Source organism: Mustela erminea, chromosome 2 (assembly GCF_009829155.1).
Source record: "Mustela erminea isolate mMusErm1 chromosome 2, mMusErm1.Pri, whole genome shotgun sequence".
Classification (NCBI taxonomy): Eukaryota; Metazoa; Chordata; class Mammalia; order Carnivora; family Mustelidae; genus Mustela; species Mustela erminea.
In genome coordinates, this window is record NC_045615.1 from 100,274,309 (window position 1) to 100,290,606 (window position 16,298).

Sequence of the window (16,298 nt, forward strand, 5' to 3'; positions counted from 1 at the left end):
CGGCTCAGACCCTGGACACCAGCTCAGACCCTGGACCCCAGCTTGGACCCTGACCCTGGCTCAGACCCAGACCCCGGCTCAGACCCTGGACACCAGCTCAGACCCTGGACCCCAGCTTGGACCCTGACCCTGGCTCAGACCCAGACCCCGGCTCAGACCCTGGATCCCGGCTCAGACTTCGGCTCAGACCCTGGCCTCTTCTCAGACCCCGGGCCCTAGACACTGGCTCAGACCCATACCTTGGCTCAGAACCAGACCACAGCTGAGACTCTGCTCCCGGCTCAGATCCAGACCTGGACCCCAGCTCAGACCCAGACCCCAGCTGAGACCCTGGCCCTGGCTTGGACCTGGACCCCAGCTCGGATCCAGACCCTGGCTCGGACCCTCACCCCAGTCACTGGCTCAGACCCATACCTTAGATGAGACCCTGACCCCAGCTTGGACCCCGACCCTGGCTCAGACCTGGACACCAGCTCAGACTTGGACGCCAACTCAGTAGGGACAGAGCCCTAGGATGAGATGCAGGGGCCAGATGTAGGGGCTGAGAAATACCTTCCTCCCTCTGCTTATTTCTATTGTTTACCTCAGGGGGTAGGTAGCAAGCAGTGGAGACAAATGAAGACAAAAGGCGATTCTGAACTTGTCGTGTCCTCTTAAAGCACCCCTGATTCTCTGTGACAACCCAGGCGTCCCTGACACCCAGCTGGGATCCCCCAACGGCCTCCCTGGCACATGGCTCAGGCTCCTCCTGGTCCCACACCTTGAGATAGCTCTGCTCTCTGGGGTTCGGACCTCTCCCCACCACCCACGATCTTGGTTCCATTGTCTGAGCTCTGCCTTCCAGGTCCCCACCCAGGCAGGACTCGCAGACAAGTTGGGGAGACAGACCTGGAAACAGACTGGGATGATGTAGCTCGATCCTTGCAGTGGCAAAGGGAAGCCTGCGATGGAAAGGAGAGGAGGATGAAATCAAGGAAGGCTTCCTGGAGGTGGACGCCTCTGGGCCAAGTCTCAAAGGAAGAGGACCTAGGCAAAGAGGGGGTGTAAAGGTCTTCCCAGGGTCAGGGCCAGACAGAAGAGCACGTAAACCCCACCTCCACCTAGACAATCCTGCTCCACCATGGAAGCTGGAGGGGCTGGGTCACACTCTTGCCCTAAGGGTTAATCCACAACAGGCCAGATCTCTGACTCTCAGGAATGTGCAGACCCTCAGGGTGGGGGGCGGGGTGGGCTATGTGACTACTCCCCACTCACCTGGGGCCCTGGGCAGTAGAAACAAGCCACGCGAGGGCCACACGGGCAAGTGTAGAGCCCAGTGGCTACGCTTTCTGTAAAGGGCTGTTGGGTGGGTCCCGGATACCTTGAACAGACAAGGCCAAGGAGGCAGCAGTCCCCAAAACGATCAACAAGCAGGGGCTCGGTGTGCTGGTAAAATCTTATCGACAAACCCAGGCTGGGTTCAGCCCTCTAGTGGGTCCTGCTCTAGAGAATGGGTGGGGTGGGGATTTGTGGGAAGCATCTCAGGATTCACCCACCAAAGCAGGAAGGAGTCCGCTCAAAGGCATTCCCTGCTGCAAAGGGACTGGGATATATAGAGGTTCAGGCAGAGGAGGTGGAGGCCAGCCCTGGTGCCAGGGACGGGAACGGGCTTGAGGCTAGCACAGGATCCTGACTGCATAGAGCTGGGTCCTGCTGACCACCCTGCTTACGACAGTCACTGCACACACAGACAGCTAACTTGTCACGGATCAGCAAGACCCAGCACTTAGAGCACAGGAGATGAGCACGACATAAAGATGGGTGATTGGGTAACAGGCTTACAGATGGGGAACCAAGATGCGGGAAGGGAAGGCCCTTCCCCCAGGGTTGCAGGAAAGCGGGTCCCCATGTCCGCATGGTCCACGCTAAGCAACACCCCATCGTCTGTCCTGGTCTCTGGTTCCACATCTGCGAGATACCGATGTGACCCAGCCTAGTGCCGTCTCCCAGACAGGCAAACATGCAAAGAACCACCTCAGACCTTCCACAGTGCATGCGCACTTCCCTGAACCCTGCCTGGGTCTACAGAACTGGGAAGGTGGGGCTAGAGATGCCTGTCCTTAGCACGCCGGGGTCTGGGGACAGAGACAGAGGTCACCAGCCTGGGGCCTGGCACCCAGCTGCCCCAAGAAACACAGAAAGGGCTAGAACAGGGGGCCGTACTCAGCGAGACTCAGCCCGTGTTTGTTATTTTTTGCCTTAGTGGCTGAAACCACCCCGAAGACGAGTAAAGCTCTAATCCCCGAGATTTCAGGAACTACACTTTGCAAAACAAAGATATTGGGACCAAACAGGCTTCTGATGACAGACGGTCACCCCGGGCCGGGGCACTGGGCTGCAGGAAGCTGTCAGCAGTTCCCGAGCTCCACCAGGACTGAAGACACCCACACCCTTGCCATGGCCCGGGTCATGGTCATCCGACCCCATCAGGACAGGCGGCGCCCTCAAGCCAGGGACCCGCTGACTCGGCGGTGCAGCAGCTCCTCCTTAGCCGGGCAGGGCCGGCCCGAGAGCTGGCCAGGTGCCCGGGCGTATCCGCTGGGCAGTCCTCCAAACTGTGCTCCTTCATCTGACCTGGCCAGAAACAGAGCCTTCAGAGGAGGGGTGTCCCTTCTCAGCATCCCCAATAAGGCACCTTGGGTCCTCAGAGGAAGCTGATCAGAAATGCATAAAGGCTGTCTTCACGGCCCATCCGGGGAGCAAGGCCCTGGGAGCGTGTCCTCCCATCACACCGTAGGGGGGCCCTCCTCTACTACAGGGGAGTGGCCAGTCCCAGGAGCACCCGAGTTTCTCCCTTTGAGGGACAGGCACATCCAGCCCCCTGGACTGTTTGGCTGTGAGTCATGGGGTGACCCGAGGGCACAGCATGGAGGATATGGGGTAGAGAGGTCTCAGCCACCCCTGCTCACAGATGAAACCCCAGGGACACCCCGATCCCGCAGAACCTCAGTCCCCAGAGCACCAGCATTCCTGACTCTGGGTGGGCCCCTGGGTGGAATTCTGGGCTGGAATTCTGGACATTCTCCGCAGCGCAGTCACCAGGAGGTGGATCTGGAACCAGGCTTATGCAAACATTAACCCAACCCCAGCCTCCCGGGGCACGCAAGTCCTCCCAGCCAGGACCCATCTCCCTGGAAACCAGGCCCAGGTCAAGGGAGGCGGCTGGATGGAGGTCTGAGGTGGGAATTTCCGCAGGCCCCTTGGAAGTTCCCCTCGCGCGGTGCTGAGGCGGAGAAGGGGGACACTGTCAGCCCCCAGGTCACTGAAAACATTCAGGGGGTCTGTTTGGCTGCTTCCCATTTCTCAGCTCCCCTCTTGGCAACACCTCCTCATTCCCTCCTCAGCCTGGCCTCACCCAGCCATGGCCCCTCAAAACCGGCCTCGTCTACACAGCCAGTTCCCTCATGTTTCACCTCCAGCGGCCCTCTCCTCCCAGGTTCCTCAGCCCAGCTGACCTCAGAACCCCACTGCATACCTCCTCCCCCTTCCTGGTGTTCCTCTTCCTGCGCCTGCTCCTCCTCTCTGTCTATACCGGCCCCGGGAGCTCCCGCCGGTCAGGACTTCTAGAACCTCCTGTCTGCGTGCATCAGCCCAGGGTGCCGTCTATCTCAGACCTGGCGGCAGAGCTGGAGCCGCAGGGCATTCCCCTGGGAGGGGAACTGGACACCCGCCCCCCCACTGCCCACAGCTCCCCCACCTTCCCCTGAGCCACAGTCACCAGCACCAGCAGCCCCCTCTTCCTGTTGACAACGGAGCCTCCAGCCTTGGCCTCATCCGCATGTCCCTCTTCCCGGTCACCTGCTCCACCAGGCTCTGACCCCCACTCCCCACAATCTCCCTCAGCTCTGCCTCCTCCCAGCCTCGCCCTGAGCACACAAGCCCACCCTCCTGCAATCCTGGAGTGTCCGGAGCCCGTGGTGCTGTGACTGGGGTCCCTGTAGACACCGTCACCTGGTTAGCACAGAGGGAGCACCTCTGGGAAGCACCTTTGGGAGCACCTGGGGGCATAGCTGGGCCTTACACAAATGTGCTTAATGACAGAGACACAGGGTCAATAAAGGGGGTGGGGGCGGGCCACACCCCACAGGACACTGAACACCAGCCCGCAGGCACAGGGCCACCTGTCTAAAGGCGCAAAAGGGGCAGACCCCTGAGCAACACACCACTGGTACGGTAAGTTGGACAGATGCTGACTTTTCCAGCTGCCCACTCTCCAGGCGCTGGCCTTCTTCCCAGCTCTCCGGGGAGGCTGCCGGGCCGGAGGGAAGCACTCAGGCCTGGAGCCGGGCACGGCTGCCAGTGAGCTTCCTAGCCTTGGCTGGTGAGACCTGGAGCACCTGGGAAGGCGCCTGGCAGGACTGGGACACAGCACTCTTACCCTCTGACCCACATGGGAGAGGTGGGGTCAGGGTCTCCGTCTCCTCCCCGCGGCCCCCTGCCCCATGGGCTCTGCCCCGCTGCCCCTTGCCTGCGGACATCCCACCTGCACCTTCCCACGCCAGCTGCCCAGCTGCGAGGATTCACAGGCTGAGACACTGCTCTGGCAGCAGCCCAGGGTGCCAGCCCTGGGGTCCCCCTCACTCACTGTGGGATGGGCATGTCCTCCACTCCCTCTCCCTAGCAGAGCCCTCCTGCATTCACAGAGGGCAGCTCTGCTGTCCAGCCACCCCGCATGCCCGCCCTGTGAATTCCCACGCTGGCCACGTGCTACCATGCAGGGGTGCTGAAGGGCAAAATTTCAAGGGCTCTAGCCTCTCCTGGTGTGCAGAGGGGGGTCGCACAAAGTAGAGCACTACTGTCACTGCTGCTCAATGAGGGCAGGAGTGGGGGACTAGCCACATTGCCCATCCTGAACTTACCAGCCCTGCGCACTGGGGCAAGCACGCGTCAGACGGCCCTGCCCCCAGAGCGCTCAGCCTACGGGTAACCCAGAAAATGGATGGAAACCAGACAGCACCAGAGAGCCAGGGGCCACCAGACAACCAGGATCCTGCCTGGAGACAGCTGGGAAGACTGCCTGGAGGAGGAGGCTATGATCTGGGCCCTGGCATGTGACGTACACTCCCCTCGGGGCTAAACACCAAGCCTGGAGCATCTTGTAGTGCCACCTTGTAGGAGGTGGGAGGGAGGGCGGGATAAGTGACGGATGGATAGACCCGCACAATGATGGGACACAGAAGCCGGTGAAGAGCTCCCAGTGGCCAAAGCTAGAGGCTCAGAGCACAGAAACAGAGTAGTATTAGGTTATAACTTGAAATACAGAAGAGATACCCAGAGGTCCGTATTAGTGTAAGTAAGCGATTGATATCTAAGTAAATGGAGGGGAGACAAATATTCCCAGCAGAAAAACTCCAGCTAACGCACGCTGCCTCTCCATCCTCCAGTGGGGAGCACAACCCCCACCCCCAGGAGCGCCGTGAGGACCTGCAGGAAAGCCTCGTTCTCTGTGGGGCCTGACAAACACCAGCTCGGCCTGGCGATCAGGGCGACGCCAGCAGCCACTGGCCCCATCCTTGCTGTGACGTGATGAGGATGGCACGTCACCCCTACGCTCTTCTTCCCTGAGCTAAAGCCCAGCATCAACACGAGAAAGGCATGAGACAAACAGGAACTGAGTGTGGAAGGGTCGGGGAAGGCAGACGGCACGGCAGGCCAGGCAATGATGGTGTCACGCTCCTGTGGCACGTTTATCCCACTCAGTGCACAACTCGGACCCATCCTTATGCACCAAGGTCCACGCTTCGTGCAAGTGCATCTGTGTTTCCCTCCTGTCTGTCCCCGGAGCATGGAGCATCACCCCCCATCTGAATGTCCTTGTTTCTCGGGACCTTACTTTTGAGGAGCCCCAGCCAGGTCCGTCTTTGGAGCACATTCTTCCGTTGGGATCCGTCTGGTGTTTGCCCCAGCCCCCTTTCCTTCGAATTTTCAACCAACAAAACATGTCACTGATTTTGGGTCAGAGCTGGGCTGGGCCTGGGTCCCCTCCCCAACGGCATTTTTTAGCGAAATGGCCCCTGAGAAGCTAGCCCCAGTCAACGCGGCCCTACTCCGTGCCAGAGAGGACCCAGCACTCCACAGAGAAGGAGTGAGGACCCAGGATGTGAAGAGGTGAAATTGTGCTCACTCTCCCCGCAGTGAGAAATGCAGAAAGAGCCCCAGGAGCCTCCGTCTCCTCCCGGGTCAGCAACACTCAGCCTCTGTCCGCACACTCGTGGTGGACTGAGGAGGGCAGGTGCAAGCGGGTGACCTGAGGGCTGCGGAGCCACCAGGGCCTAGAAAACCACATCCTTGACCTGCAGCCCCACCTCCTGAGCCCGGGATCGCCCACTGCCCCCACTACAAGGGGTCCCAGCTCCTCCTAATAGCAGCACCTGGAAAACACCCAGCTGTCACCTGGGGGTGGGGGTGCCCGCTGGCCGGCTGCGCAAAAGGCTGAGTAGGGGAAGTGTGGGCATTATGCAGGCAGTGAACCGGTCACGGCAACAGTGGCAGCGGCTACATGACGTCACACGTGTGTCAAGGACCATGGCAGCATGCAGCACGCGGCACGAAGCCTTGTGGGTGCAGGAGGTCAGGGGACGCTGGGATGCAGGCCGCGTGACACGACGAGGACCATGTTACCCACACATGAACAGCCAAAAGGAACCACGCGTTTGCACTGGGCTCCAGCTGGTCATCCGGCTCCCCACGGGGCAGGGGGACCAATTCTTACACTCCCCATGCGTGAGAAGCAGCAGGAGTCTGAACAACCAAGTAGTGGAGGGCAGATGTGAAAGCCAAGTTTCTCAGGGCCGGAGGAAATGAAGGAGAGGGGACCGGAATGGTCCCCATGGGGACGGATGAGATGTGGAGACACATTTTACCTGGGCAAGTGCTTAGACCTGCGCACCCGAACCAGATGCACACAGCCACCAACTTAGAGATGCACACACATAGGTTAGTATACTCATAGATCGGTGTCCAAAAGACCCAGGTAGCAAGAGGTACACTCAGAGCACACACAGATCTCGCTTCCTAAGACCATTCTTCAACTAAAGGAACCAGGACCCTTGGAAGGATGGCTGACTCCAGGGCTAGGCCAGCAAAGGTACACAATAGGCCTGGCTTGTGGCGCCAGCAAGTAATGAAGTAAATAAATGAACGAATGAATGAATGAATGAATGAATGAAATCACACACATGGGGTGTGCCAAAGGACAGAGGAGCCAGTGAAAGAGCTCCCAATGACCAAGGCTAGAAACATCTGAGCAACTAAATTAATCAGTACTAGATTATAACCCAAAGTATAAAATTAGTACGTGAGTCTATCCAACATAAATAAATGACCAAATAAATGAGGGAGAAGGGATAAATGTCCTGAGCAGGAGAGCTCCCAGTGACCCTTAAGAGGACCCCCCCAGTCCCCAGGTGTGTGTGGGTCACGGTAACCTCCCCACTAAGGGCACAGCGTGGGAGAGCCGGGAGGGGGACTAGGGGACAGGCAAACCTGGCAAAGCCCACCTTGACCAGGGGGTCAAAGTCACCATCGTTGTGACAGGTCACATTGATGGCATGTGCCCTTGACCTGATGGGACGGGCGGGCACTGCATCCCTGGGGTCTCCCCCCCACCCCCTGCTGAGAACCCATAATCCCCCACGGATCCTGAGAAATAATCAGACCAGTCCTCACGGAAAGATGCCACACGGACCACCTGCCAGGACTCCTCACAAAAGTCATCGCAAACCAGGGACATCTGAGAAACCGTCGCCGCCCAGGTGAGCCTGGGGAGATGGGACGGCTGCATGTCACTTGATGTCCCCAACAGGATCTTGGGATGGGGGAGGGGACACTGGATGAAGACTAAGGGAATCTGAACCATGTGTGGGCTTTAGCTGATAGTAATGGATCAATATTGGTTCCTCGGTTGTGACGAATGTACCCATCTAATGTAAGATGTCAGCAGTCAAAGGAGACTGGGTAGGAGGGGTTATGAGAACTCCGTGCTATCTTGGCAATTGTTTTGTAAATCTAAAACTGTCCTAAAACAACCAAACAGTCCCAGCAAGCCGAGACACTCACAAGGTGTGTGGAGAGAGAAACTTTACGGCCGGAAGATTCCACAGGTGCAGCCAGGCCTGGACCCGACGGCCCCGGGGCGAAGTTCCCTGTCCTCAGGCTGTGGCCTTGGGCCGGCCAGGGAGCCTCCCTCAGCGGGGCTCGGAGGACATAGGGGTGGGGGGTGGGCAGAGCCAAAGATCTGGGTTCACCCTGGAAGGCCTTGGGAGGACCACTCTAGTCACCACTCTAGTCCAGTGGCTACCCTTGGGCAGGGTGTGTGACCCACAGCCTCGGCCTCTCTGTGAATCAAGGACCAGGACCCCTCCACCGGTCCCCTGAGAAGCCTGCAACCACTGTGGAAGGGGCAGTCACGAGGCTTCTTGTGCACACCCAGGAATGGAGGCATGGAGAGGAGCCGCACCTGGCCCCGGGCTCCCAGAGAGGCCCCTCACCCTGTCAGCCTGTGCAAACTCCCCCACGGGGGGACAGAGCCTCCCCTCTGTCCCTCCCACATCAGGCCCCGTCCCTCTCCCGCTGCCCCTCCACTATTCCCTGAAGGAAGGAGCCACTGTCCCTAGGGCTGCTAGGACTCCGGCCCCTGGGGGCTAGCATGGAGGCTGGAGGAAAAAGGGTGCAGAGACCCCGGTGCTGAAGTATACAGAGGAGCAGGGCAGCATCAGGGCAAAGGTAAACTGTAAACTTGCCCCCCACCGCCAGCCACAGCTCCTGCTCTGCTCCAGGTCAAAAGCACTGGAGAGCGGCCGCTGACCAAGTGCAGACCTGTGCTGGGCCCCTGGGACGCCCTCACCCTACAGACAGGGAAACTGAGGCACAGAGATATAGAACCACTTGCTCCCAGGTGCTCAGCCAGGATCAGAGCCCCTGGGGCAACAGCCTCCTGAACCCCGCAGAGGCCCCCACAGGTGGGGAGGCACAACCCCATCTCACCATGGCCACCGTGACGACACCCAGCTTCACCCGCCCAGCTCTCCGCCCCTTTCTTGGACGTGGGGACATCAGGATACCCTCCCGTGGCCGCCTGAACCCCAGCCTGACCAGGACCCACCTGGGAGCGGCCCCCAGCATGGGACTGGGGGTTGCAGTGCAGGGGCGTCTCCTTCTGGCAGGGAGGGCCCCTAGAACTTACCCGGCCAGGGAGGGAGGGAGGCTCCCTGGGGCTGCCACCAAGCCTCGGGTGGCCGTCTGGGGCTCTCAGGAAGGCCGGCCACTTGGCACAGGCGGGACAGGAAGGCGCACGTTTTCAGCCCGCCAGGCCCTCCAGGCCCCAGTCAGGTGGCCCGAGCAGTCAGCCCAGGTCATTGGTCACGCCCACAGCGGCAGCAGCCCGCCCTGCCTGGAAGGGGCCCAGTCTCCTCCCTGACCTTCCTCCGGCGTATCTGTATAGGAAGTCCCGGGTCAGCATTCCCGAGCTGGGAAGAGAAGAGCAGCCCCAGGAGAACAGCAGCCTGGGGCGGGTGGGAGAGGGCGATGTAGGATCCCAGAGGCTCTCACCTCCCCCCACCACCCCCCAACGCGGGGGTGCAGGTGCTTTGGGAAGCCTCTGGGAGGGCCCTGCCTTCACTGAGCCGAGGAGAGCTCCCCACTCTCTGGGGCCTGGTTTCTGTAGCTGGGCCTGGGGGCAGCTGGCTGGGGAACTCCGCCAACACGTATTGAGTACCTACTGTGTGCCAGGCTCCAGTGTAACGCCGGCAGCGGGTCAGTAAAGACCGGCAGCGTCTCCTGTGACCCATATTTGTTCATCGTAAGTCACTTGGGCTGTCCTTAAAATCAGATTCTAGACTCCAAACCTGCCATATCAGGATCTCCCAGGTCAGGCCCAGAAATATGGATTTTTTTTTTAAAGATTTTATTTATTTATTTGACAGACAGATCACAAGTAGGCAGAGAGGCAGGCAGAGAGAGAGAGAGAGGGAAGCAGGCTCCCCGCTGAGCAGAGAGCTTGATGCGGGGCTCGATCCCACGACCCTGGGATCATGACCTGAGCTGAAGGCAGAGGCCTTAATCCACTGAGCCACCCAGGTGCCCCAGAAATATGGATTTTTAAACAAGTTCCCAAGTGACCTGGGTCCTCAGGTGAGTCTGAGTAGCATCCCAGTCCCAAAGGGCACGTCTTTCTTCAGATAATCAGGCCATGAGCAGAGTCACCTCACAGCACCCCCATCAGGGCCACTGCGTCCTCATCTGGCAAGTTTTTTTTTTAACCTTTTTGTGCTTCTGTCCCGTTCTTCAGACAGAGGGAGGCAGACACTCAGCTTATCAGTGTTTGGGAGCATAAACAGGTTAGCAAGTGTGGGGGCCCCAAGCCAGTGCCTGTCCACACCCCCGATGTGTATTCTCACCAGGCATCCTGGTGACTGCCTCTCAGCCACAGGGGTGGATGTGCTGGCTCCATGGAGGAGCCCAGGCAGGACGGGCCCAGCCTGGGGGCTGGGTGCCCACTTCCCATTACAGCGTTGGATGGGCTTCTGCTGGCCGACAGCCCTGACACCATCCCTCCATCTAGAGACCTAGGCTGGCTTTGCGCAGAGCCTCATGGGCTTGCTGTGTGTCTGGTCCCAGGACACGGCTTCTTCCAGGAAGGAGGCCAGGGTTTGGAGCTCCCAGCTCCCGTCCCCTACGGTGAGCACCACCCACCATCAGCTGCCCTCCGCCCACACAGCTTCGAGAGTCTCTGAATCCCTTTCCACAATTCAAGGGGTAGAGACGCCACAAGTAAGCCAGATATCCTGCTCTTCCGGAAAATCCCGGAGCCTGGCTACACAGGGCAGCGTTCCCACCTGGCCCACTTGGCAGGGGGAGCCAGGGCAGCTCCATGGGCTCACTAGTGGGTGCCCTGCAGGGACAGAGCTGTGACCTGGCTTCCCCCGGGGCCAGTCCCCAGGGACCCGCCCAGCGTTCTGGGGCTCCCAGGGACTCTCCAAGCTCTTGGACAATGCCGCAGGCCTGCACTGACCTGCAGGGCGCCATCCACGCCCAGGGGAGTGTGCGGGTCCCCAGGCTGGGGCTTCAAGGTCATGGAGGGTCTGCAGGGGTTCAGCCCCTCACTCAGGCTTCCCCTGCCTGCACCTTTGATTGCAAAGGCTTTGACCAACCAGCCGGGTTGGCACTGGCCCTGCACCCAGGAGGGATGACAAAGGTCCCAGGCCCCACAGCACTGTGGACACTGTCTGACCCTGAGAGTTCCCAGGCTGGGGGGTTCTACTGTGGGATTTCCCACCGCAGGAATGTTGGGGTCTAGAAGCTCTGCTCCCCCGGCCTGGTAGCTTCTCTCAGGATCGAGCTGGGTCAGGGCCCCCGTGTTCTTCATCCCAGCTCCATTGCAGACAATACACACCTGTCTCTGGGCTTCAGTTCCCCTGTGTGAGCTAGAAGTGGCTGGGCTAGGAGCTCTGCAGGTCATGGTCATAGAGCTGGGGCTCGCCCAGCTGCCAGACAGCCCCCTGCGGGATCATGCCCTCCCCCCACATCCCCATGCGTGGTCCTGAGAACTCGCTCAGTGACACAGCACTCCCACACCTCCATCTCCAACCCATTGTCAATGGGCTGAGAATCAGGACAAGACACACCAGGGTTTCCTTGGCGTGGATGAGATGGTTGGCGCTTTCCCCACGGAGTCCAGAATTCACTTAAAAACAAAGCACCTGAGAAGAAGACGACCCCCGGACCGGCCAAAGCCCGCGCGTCGCTACATCCCCGCGTCCAGCGCTTACGTCCCGCCGCCGTCGCCACCATGCCCAAGAGAAAGGCTGAGGGGGATGCTAGAGGAGATAAAGCCAAGGTGAAGGACGAGCCGCAGAGAAGATCTGCAAGGTTATCTGCTAAACCTGCTCCTCCAAAGCCAGAGCCCAAGCCTAGAAAGGCCCCAGCAAACAAGGGAGAGAAGGTACCCAAAGGGAAAAAGGGGAAAGCTGATGCCAGCAAGGATGGGAATAACCCAGCAGAAAACAGAGATGCCAAAACAGACCAGGCACAGAAAGCTGAAGGTGCTGGAGATGCCAAGGGAAGGGTGTGCATTTTTGGTAACTGTGTACTTCTGGTGACTGTACAGTTTGAAATACTATTTTTTTTATCAAGTTTTATAAAAATGCAGAATTTTGGTTTACTTTTTTTTTTTTTTTAAGCTATGTTGTTAACACACAAAACACTTCATTGTTGTTTTGGGGGAAGGGCATATGTCACTAATAGAATATCTCTGAAGCTAGACTGACACACGGGGAAAAACACCTTTCCCTCCTAGTTTTGAGAAACTTCCTCTTGGCTCCCAGGAGGAGGGGTTCCTTGACGTTGACACCCATGAGCCGCCTGGGTACAAATCCCTTGGTGGCATGGAAAAAACTAAAATTCAGTTTTTATGTCCTCTTCTCCCTCTCTGCCTTCAACATAGACTCAACTCCCTTAAACCCAGAGACCTGTTGGAACCTGACCCCCAAGACATGGTTCCCAGTATGTCAGGCAATCTGGACTTGACAAAGTGTCACCACTGAGATGGCGTCCCTCAAAGGAGGTCCTTTTTTAGCTCGTGGATCTTCAGATGGATAATCCTGCCATTTTCATTTCATTTCCTGAAAGTAGGGTCGGCTTGTGAAAAGTTGTTAAACAACATGCTAAATGTGAACTGTCCGCCCTCACTCTAAACATCCCTGCTCCGAGCATCACATGAAGACTGCACTGGGTTTTATAGTGGCTTTCTGATTTTGGTAGTCCATTGAAGAAGGGAGTTTGAAAGTTGTTGTATACCGTTAACGATTGTCTGCCCATGTCCTGCCTGAAATACCATGGTTGTTTATGAAAAGTATCTTTAATAAAGCTGGATACAGTTTGGCTTGGGGAAAAAAACAAAACAAAACAAAGCACCTGAGTCCTAAATGTATTGTCTTCATCTTTTAGAGACCATATTAGAAATCTTGCTTAAAAAAAATTAAAAAATAAAGCCAAGTGCACCTTCCTTTCAGCAGCTGTGACCTGAAAAGGCTGACCTCGCCACCTGTCACCCGAGGGGACACAACTGGACATGGCTGGACTGGGCCGTTTGCAAGACAAGGTTTGTGCCTCGTGGGGGAGCCCTGAGGGCACACATGGCCAAGTGCAGAGGACCCACGGAGGCTAAGAGATCCAGAATGTGAGCAGGTGTGTGCAGAAAGGACCGTTGGGTCCAGTTCCCTCTGGGATACACAGCACTGCCTGCGGCCGGAGTGAAACATCAGCAGGCGGGGACCAAGGATGACCCGGGTGCCTCCAGCAGCTGCCATCCCAGCTCTCCACACGAAGGGGGGGGGGTCACACACACCCCATGGCCATGGACTTGAGCTTGCTTCTTCTGACTGGGCCACAGGGCTGTCCTCACCACACCTCCGACACGTGGCCTGGAGTCCCTCAGAGGCTCCGTGGTCCCAGAGTGGGGGCGCTGGGAGGGGCTGGGTCCTGGCAGGACCGTGACTGAGCACATGAAGATATTCTCAACGCAGCCTCCAGAGTGGGGTGGGGGTTCACACACCACGGATGACTGGAGCCCTGGTCTGCTTTTGAAAACGTTCTTCTTTAGAGAAGCAAAATCAAACGGAGGGGAAAAGGATGTTCACGGTGGTCGTCAAAGTGACAGTGTCGGCGACAAACTATTCACGACACTCTGTGGCTTCGGTGTGGATTGCTTTCATAACCTGAAGGTGATATTTCTGTAATCAGAAAAAATGCCATCGATGTGATAATAAAAACCATCCTTTGGATGCAAGTGTAGGAAAGAAGGCTTTTCTGAGCAGGAGGGTGGGCAGCAGACCCTTGAAATTCAGGCTCCTGGAGTTGATGGCACCAGTGGTTCCAGGCTCGAGATCCTCTGACACACCACCCCCCCCCCGCCCAGATTATGGTTCCTTAAGGAGTCACCTGCTTGTGGTGTCTCTGCCCACATGCCCCATTACACACGCCCACAGATGAGCCCAGGGAGTCTGGGGCGGGGGGTGGCATTCTCTCCTTGTGTGGCTTTGAGCAAGTCCTCAACCCCAACAACTGGGCCTCAGTTTCCCCCATCCAGACCGAGGCATCCTGCCAGCTCCCTGCCCCACACAGCTCCAAACCTGGAGTGATGGCTCCCGCCCAACACCGCCCTCTAGTGGAAAACCAGAGCCAGAGCACAAAGGCCACCTTGATCTTGCTCTGGGTGGGTCTCACACCTAGGGGGGTGCCTGAGGCCCTGCTGTTCTAATCACCCTTCCATTGATGAAAGCCACGACTCAGCCAGCAGGTGGTGAGCTGGGGTTCACCTGGCTCTCGTCCCATCCCGGATCCCCCCTTGATCATGCAATGGCACAACCAACTCAATGATGGGTGAGGCTACAGCTCCCTTGCAGTGATCCGGCATGGTCCCCAGCCTGTGCCCACTGTGCTTGCCGCTCACATGGGTCACCTCCCCTGACCACACAGCTCCCCTCCCCCCACCCCCGAAGGTGGGCTTCTGGCCACACCCTCCTAAGAGTGAGGAGTGCAGGGTGGGTGCAGCGAGCCTGAGCTCACACTGCGGTGAGTGGAGCCAGCACGCAGACAGCCAGGGACCCAGGCCCCACCAGCAGGACTCGGGACTAGCCACAGTGTGGCTCATGCCCATGGTGTGCTTTTCAGGATGAGGTCATCAGCTCACTGCCTCCAGATAGGGCCCTGCGCTAGCTCTCGGCTGCTGCAGACAGGCAGGGGAGTGATGGAGAAGAAGAGAGTAAGGAGTTCAGCTGCACATCTGTCTCCAGTCCCACCTGCATCAGACGCCAGGCCAATGTCCCTCCTGGTGTAAGTAAGGGACATGTGTGAAGTCAGGGCAGGAACCAGCCATGCCAGGCCATGCCAGGACTCAGCAGAGCCACATTTATGGAATGGTGGCACTTGCCATCAGAGAGAGAGCAGGTGTCCTTCCCACCTGAACAGGCATGTGCTGCCCCTCAGCCGGACCCACCTGGCAGAGGCGGCAGGTGGGCGGTGAAACGAGGCCAATCAATGCACCTGCCTCTGACCCCTTAGGCGATATTTCAGTCGGACCCTTAACCCCGCTAAGCTTCTGCTTTCTATCTCAGAAATGGGGCTCGTATGTGAGCGAGCTCGGAAGCCCTCTCCCCTGACAGACCTTGGAGGGGACCACAGTCCCAGCGACAGCCCGACTACAGCCCCATGGGAACCCCTGACCCACAGAAACTGTGATAAATGTGTGCTTCACAAGACACTAAAAATCACAGCCCCACACACACACACCCCAGAAGGGTGTTCAAATGCAGGAAAGAACAGAACATGCTCCAGACCACGGCAGTGGCACCCAGCCACTTGAGGTCCACATATCTACAGACTCTGCCACGTGCTGGCTTCCAGCTGACCCAGGCGGGGGAGGGCACACCTTCCCTGAGCCTCGGTTTTCTCGTCTCCCGAGTGAAGCCAGCGACCTCAGGGTGGCCGACAGGGTGCAGTGCCCTCGGTGATGGGGGCCATCCACTCCCTTCCCCCTGGCACCCTGGAAAGTCAGCTCCTCCTTTGCCGAGAGAAACACAGGACTGCCACGGGGCTGTTTGCACCTGGGTAGAGCAAATGAGAAATGGGACCTGATTTTCTGGAAGAACGAGGAAGAGAGTGACCTCACACATGATCTGGCAGGCCCCTTACAATCCACTAAAAAAGCACAGGGGAGTAGAAATCCCTTGATCTTGGTGATGTTCCCGGTTCTGCTGACGGCTGGCTGTGTGGCCTCCAGCAGGGTGCTCACCCTCTCTGAGCCTAGGTGTCCCCAGCTCTGTCCTAGCGTTCTCCTCCCCACCCCTGCCTGTCCCTTTGAGTCCATCTGGGAGCCCTAGGGGTCCCTCATCTACCTGTTCATTTGAGTTCTAGTCTTTTTAATCAATCAATCAATCAATTATATAAAACTCATAGGTCCTGGTCATCAGGGCAGGTCCTGCCTGATTGCTCAGGCCCCTGTAGCTCTCCCTTCTTCTTGTCTTATTCTCCCTCAACCGCCCTGTTATCATCCCCGTTTTACAGGTGGGTAAACTGAGGCTCTGAAGGATCAGGAAGCTCATCTGGGTCTGGCAGCACAACAGGGCCCTACAGGGGCTGAGCCCGGCTCTCTGGTGCCCCCAAGTGCTGCCTCTTGCAGGGACTCAGGAAAGACAGCACAGCAAGGCCATAGGTGAGGCAGGGGCCCAGGAGACCCCAAGAAAGGCACGGTGTGGGGGTGG

At 58.2% G+C, this 16,298-nt stretch overlaps 2 protein-coding genes across 2 annotated transcripts in view; one reads left to right on the forward strand and one right to left on the reverse strand.

Annotated features, from left to right (window-relative positions):
• The window catches only part of SH3TC1 (SH3 domain and tetratricopeptide repeats 1), a 48,959-nt gene extending 39,605 nt beyond the window's left edge, over nt 1-9,354 (reverse strand). Inside the window, exon 1 of the mRNA XM_032333716.1 lies at nt 9,224-9,354. The gene's annotated coding sequence lies outside the window, so the exon portion shown is untranslated. The remainder of the gene's footprint in view (nt 1-9,223) is intronic.
• Nucleotides 9,355-11,754: 2,400 nt separating this feature from the next.
• On the forward strand, nt 11,755-12,275 carry LOC116584834 (non-histone chromosomal protein HMG-17-like). Its single transcript, XM_032333731.1, has one exon. It carries the CDS (start codon nt 11,828-11,830, stop codon nt 12,215-12,217), a length of 390 nt encoding a protein of 129 aa, XP_032189622.1. The 5' UTR covers nt 11,755-11,827; the 3' UTR covers nt 12,218-12,275.
• Nucleotides 12,276-16,298: the final 4,023 nt, after the last annotated feature.

Excerpts from the sequence above, each read along its gene's own strand:
- LOC116584834 (XM_032333731.1), top strand. The coding sequence starts at position 11,828 with ATGCCCAAGAGAAAGGCTGAGGGGGATGCTAGAGGAGATAAAGCCAAG.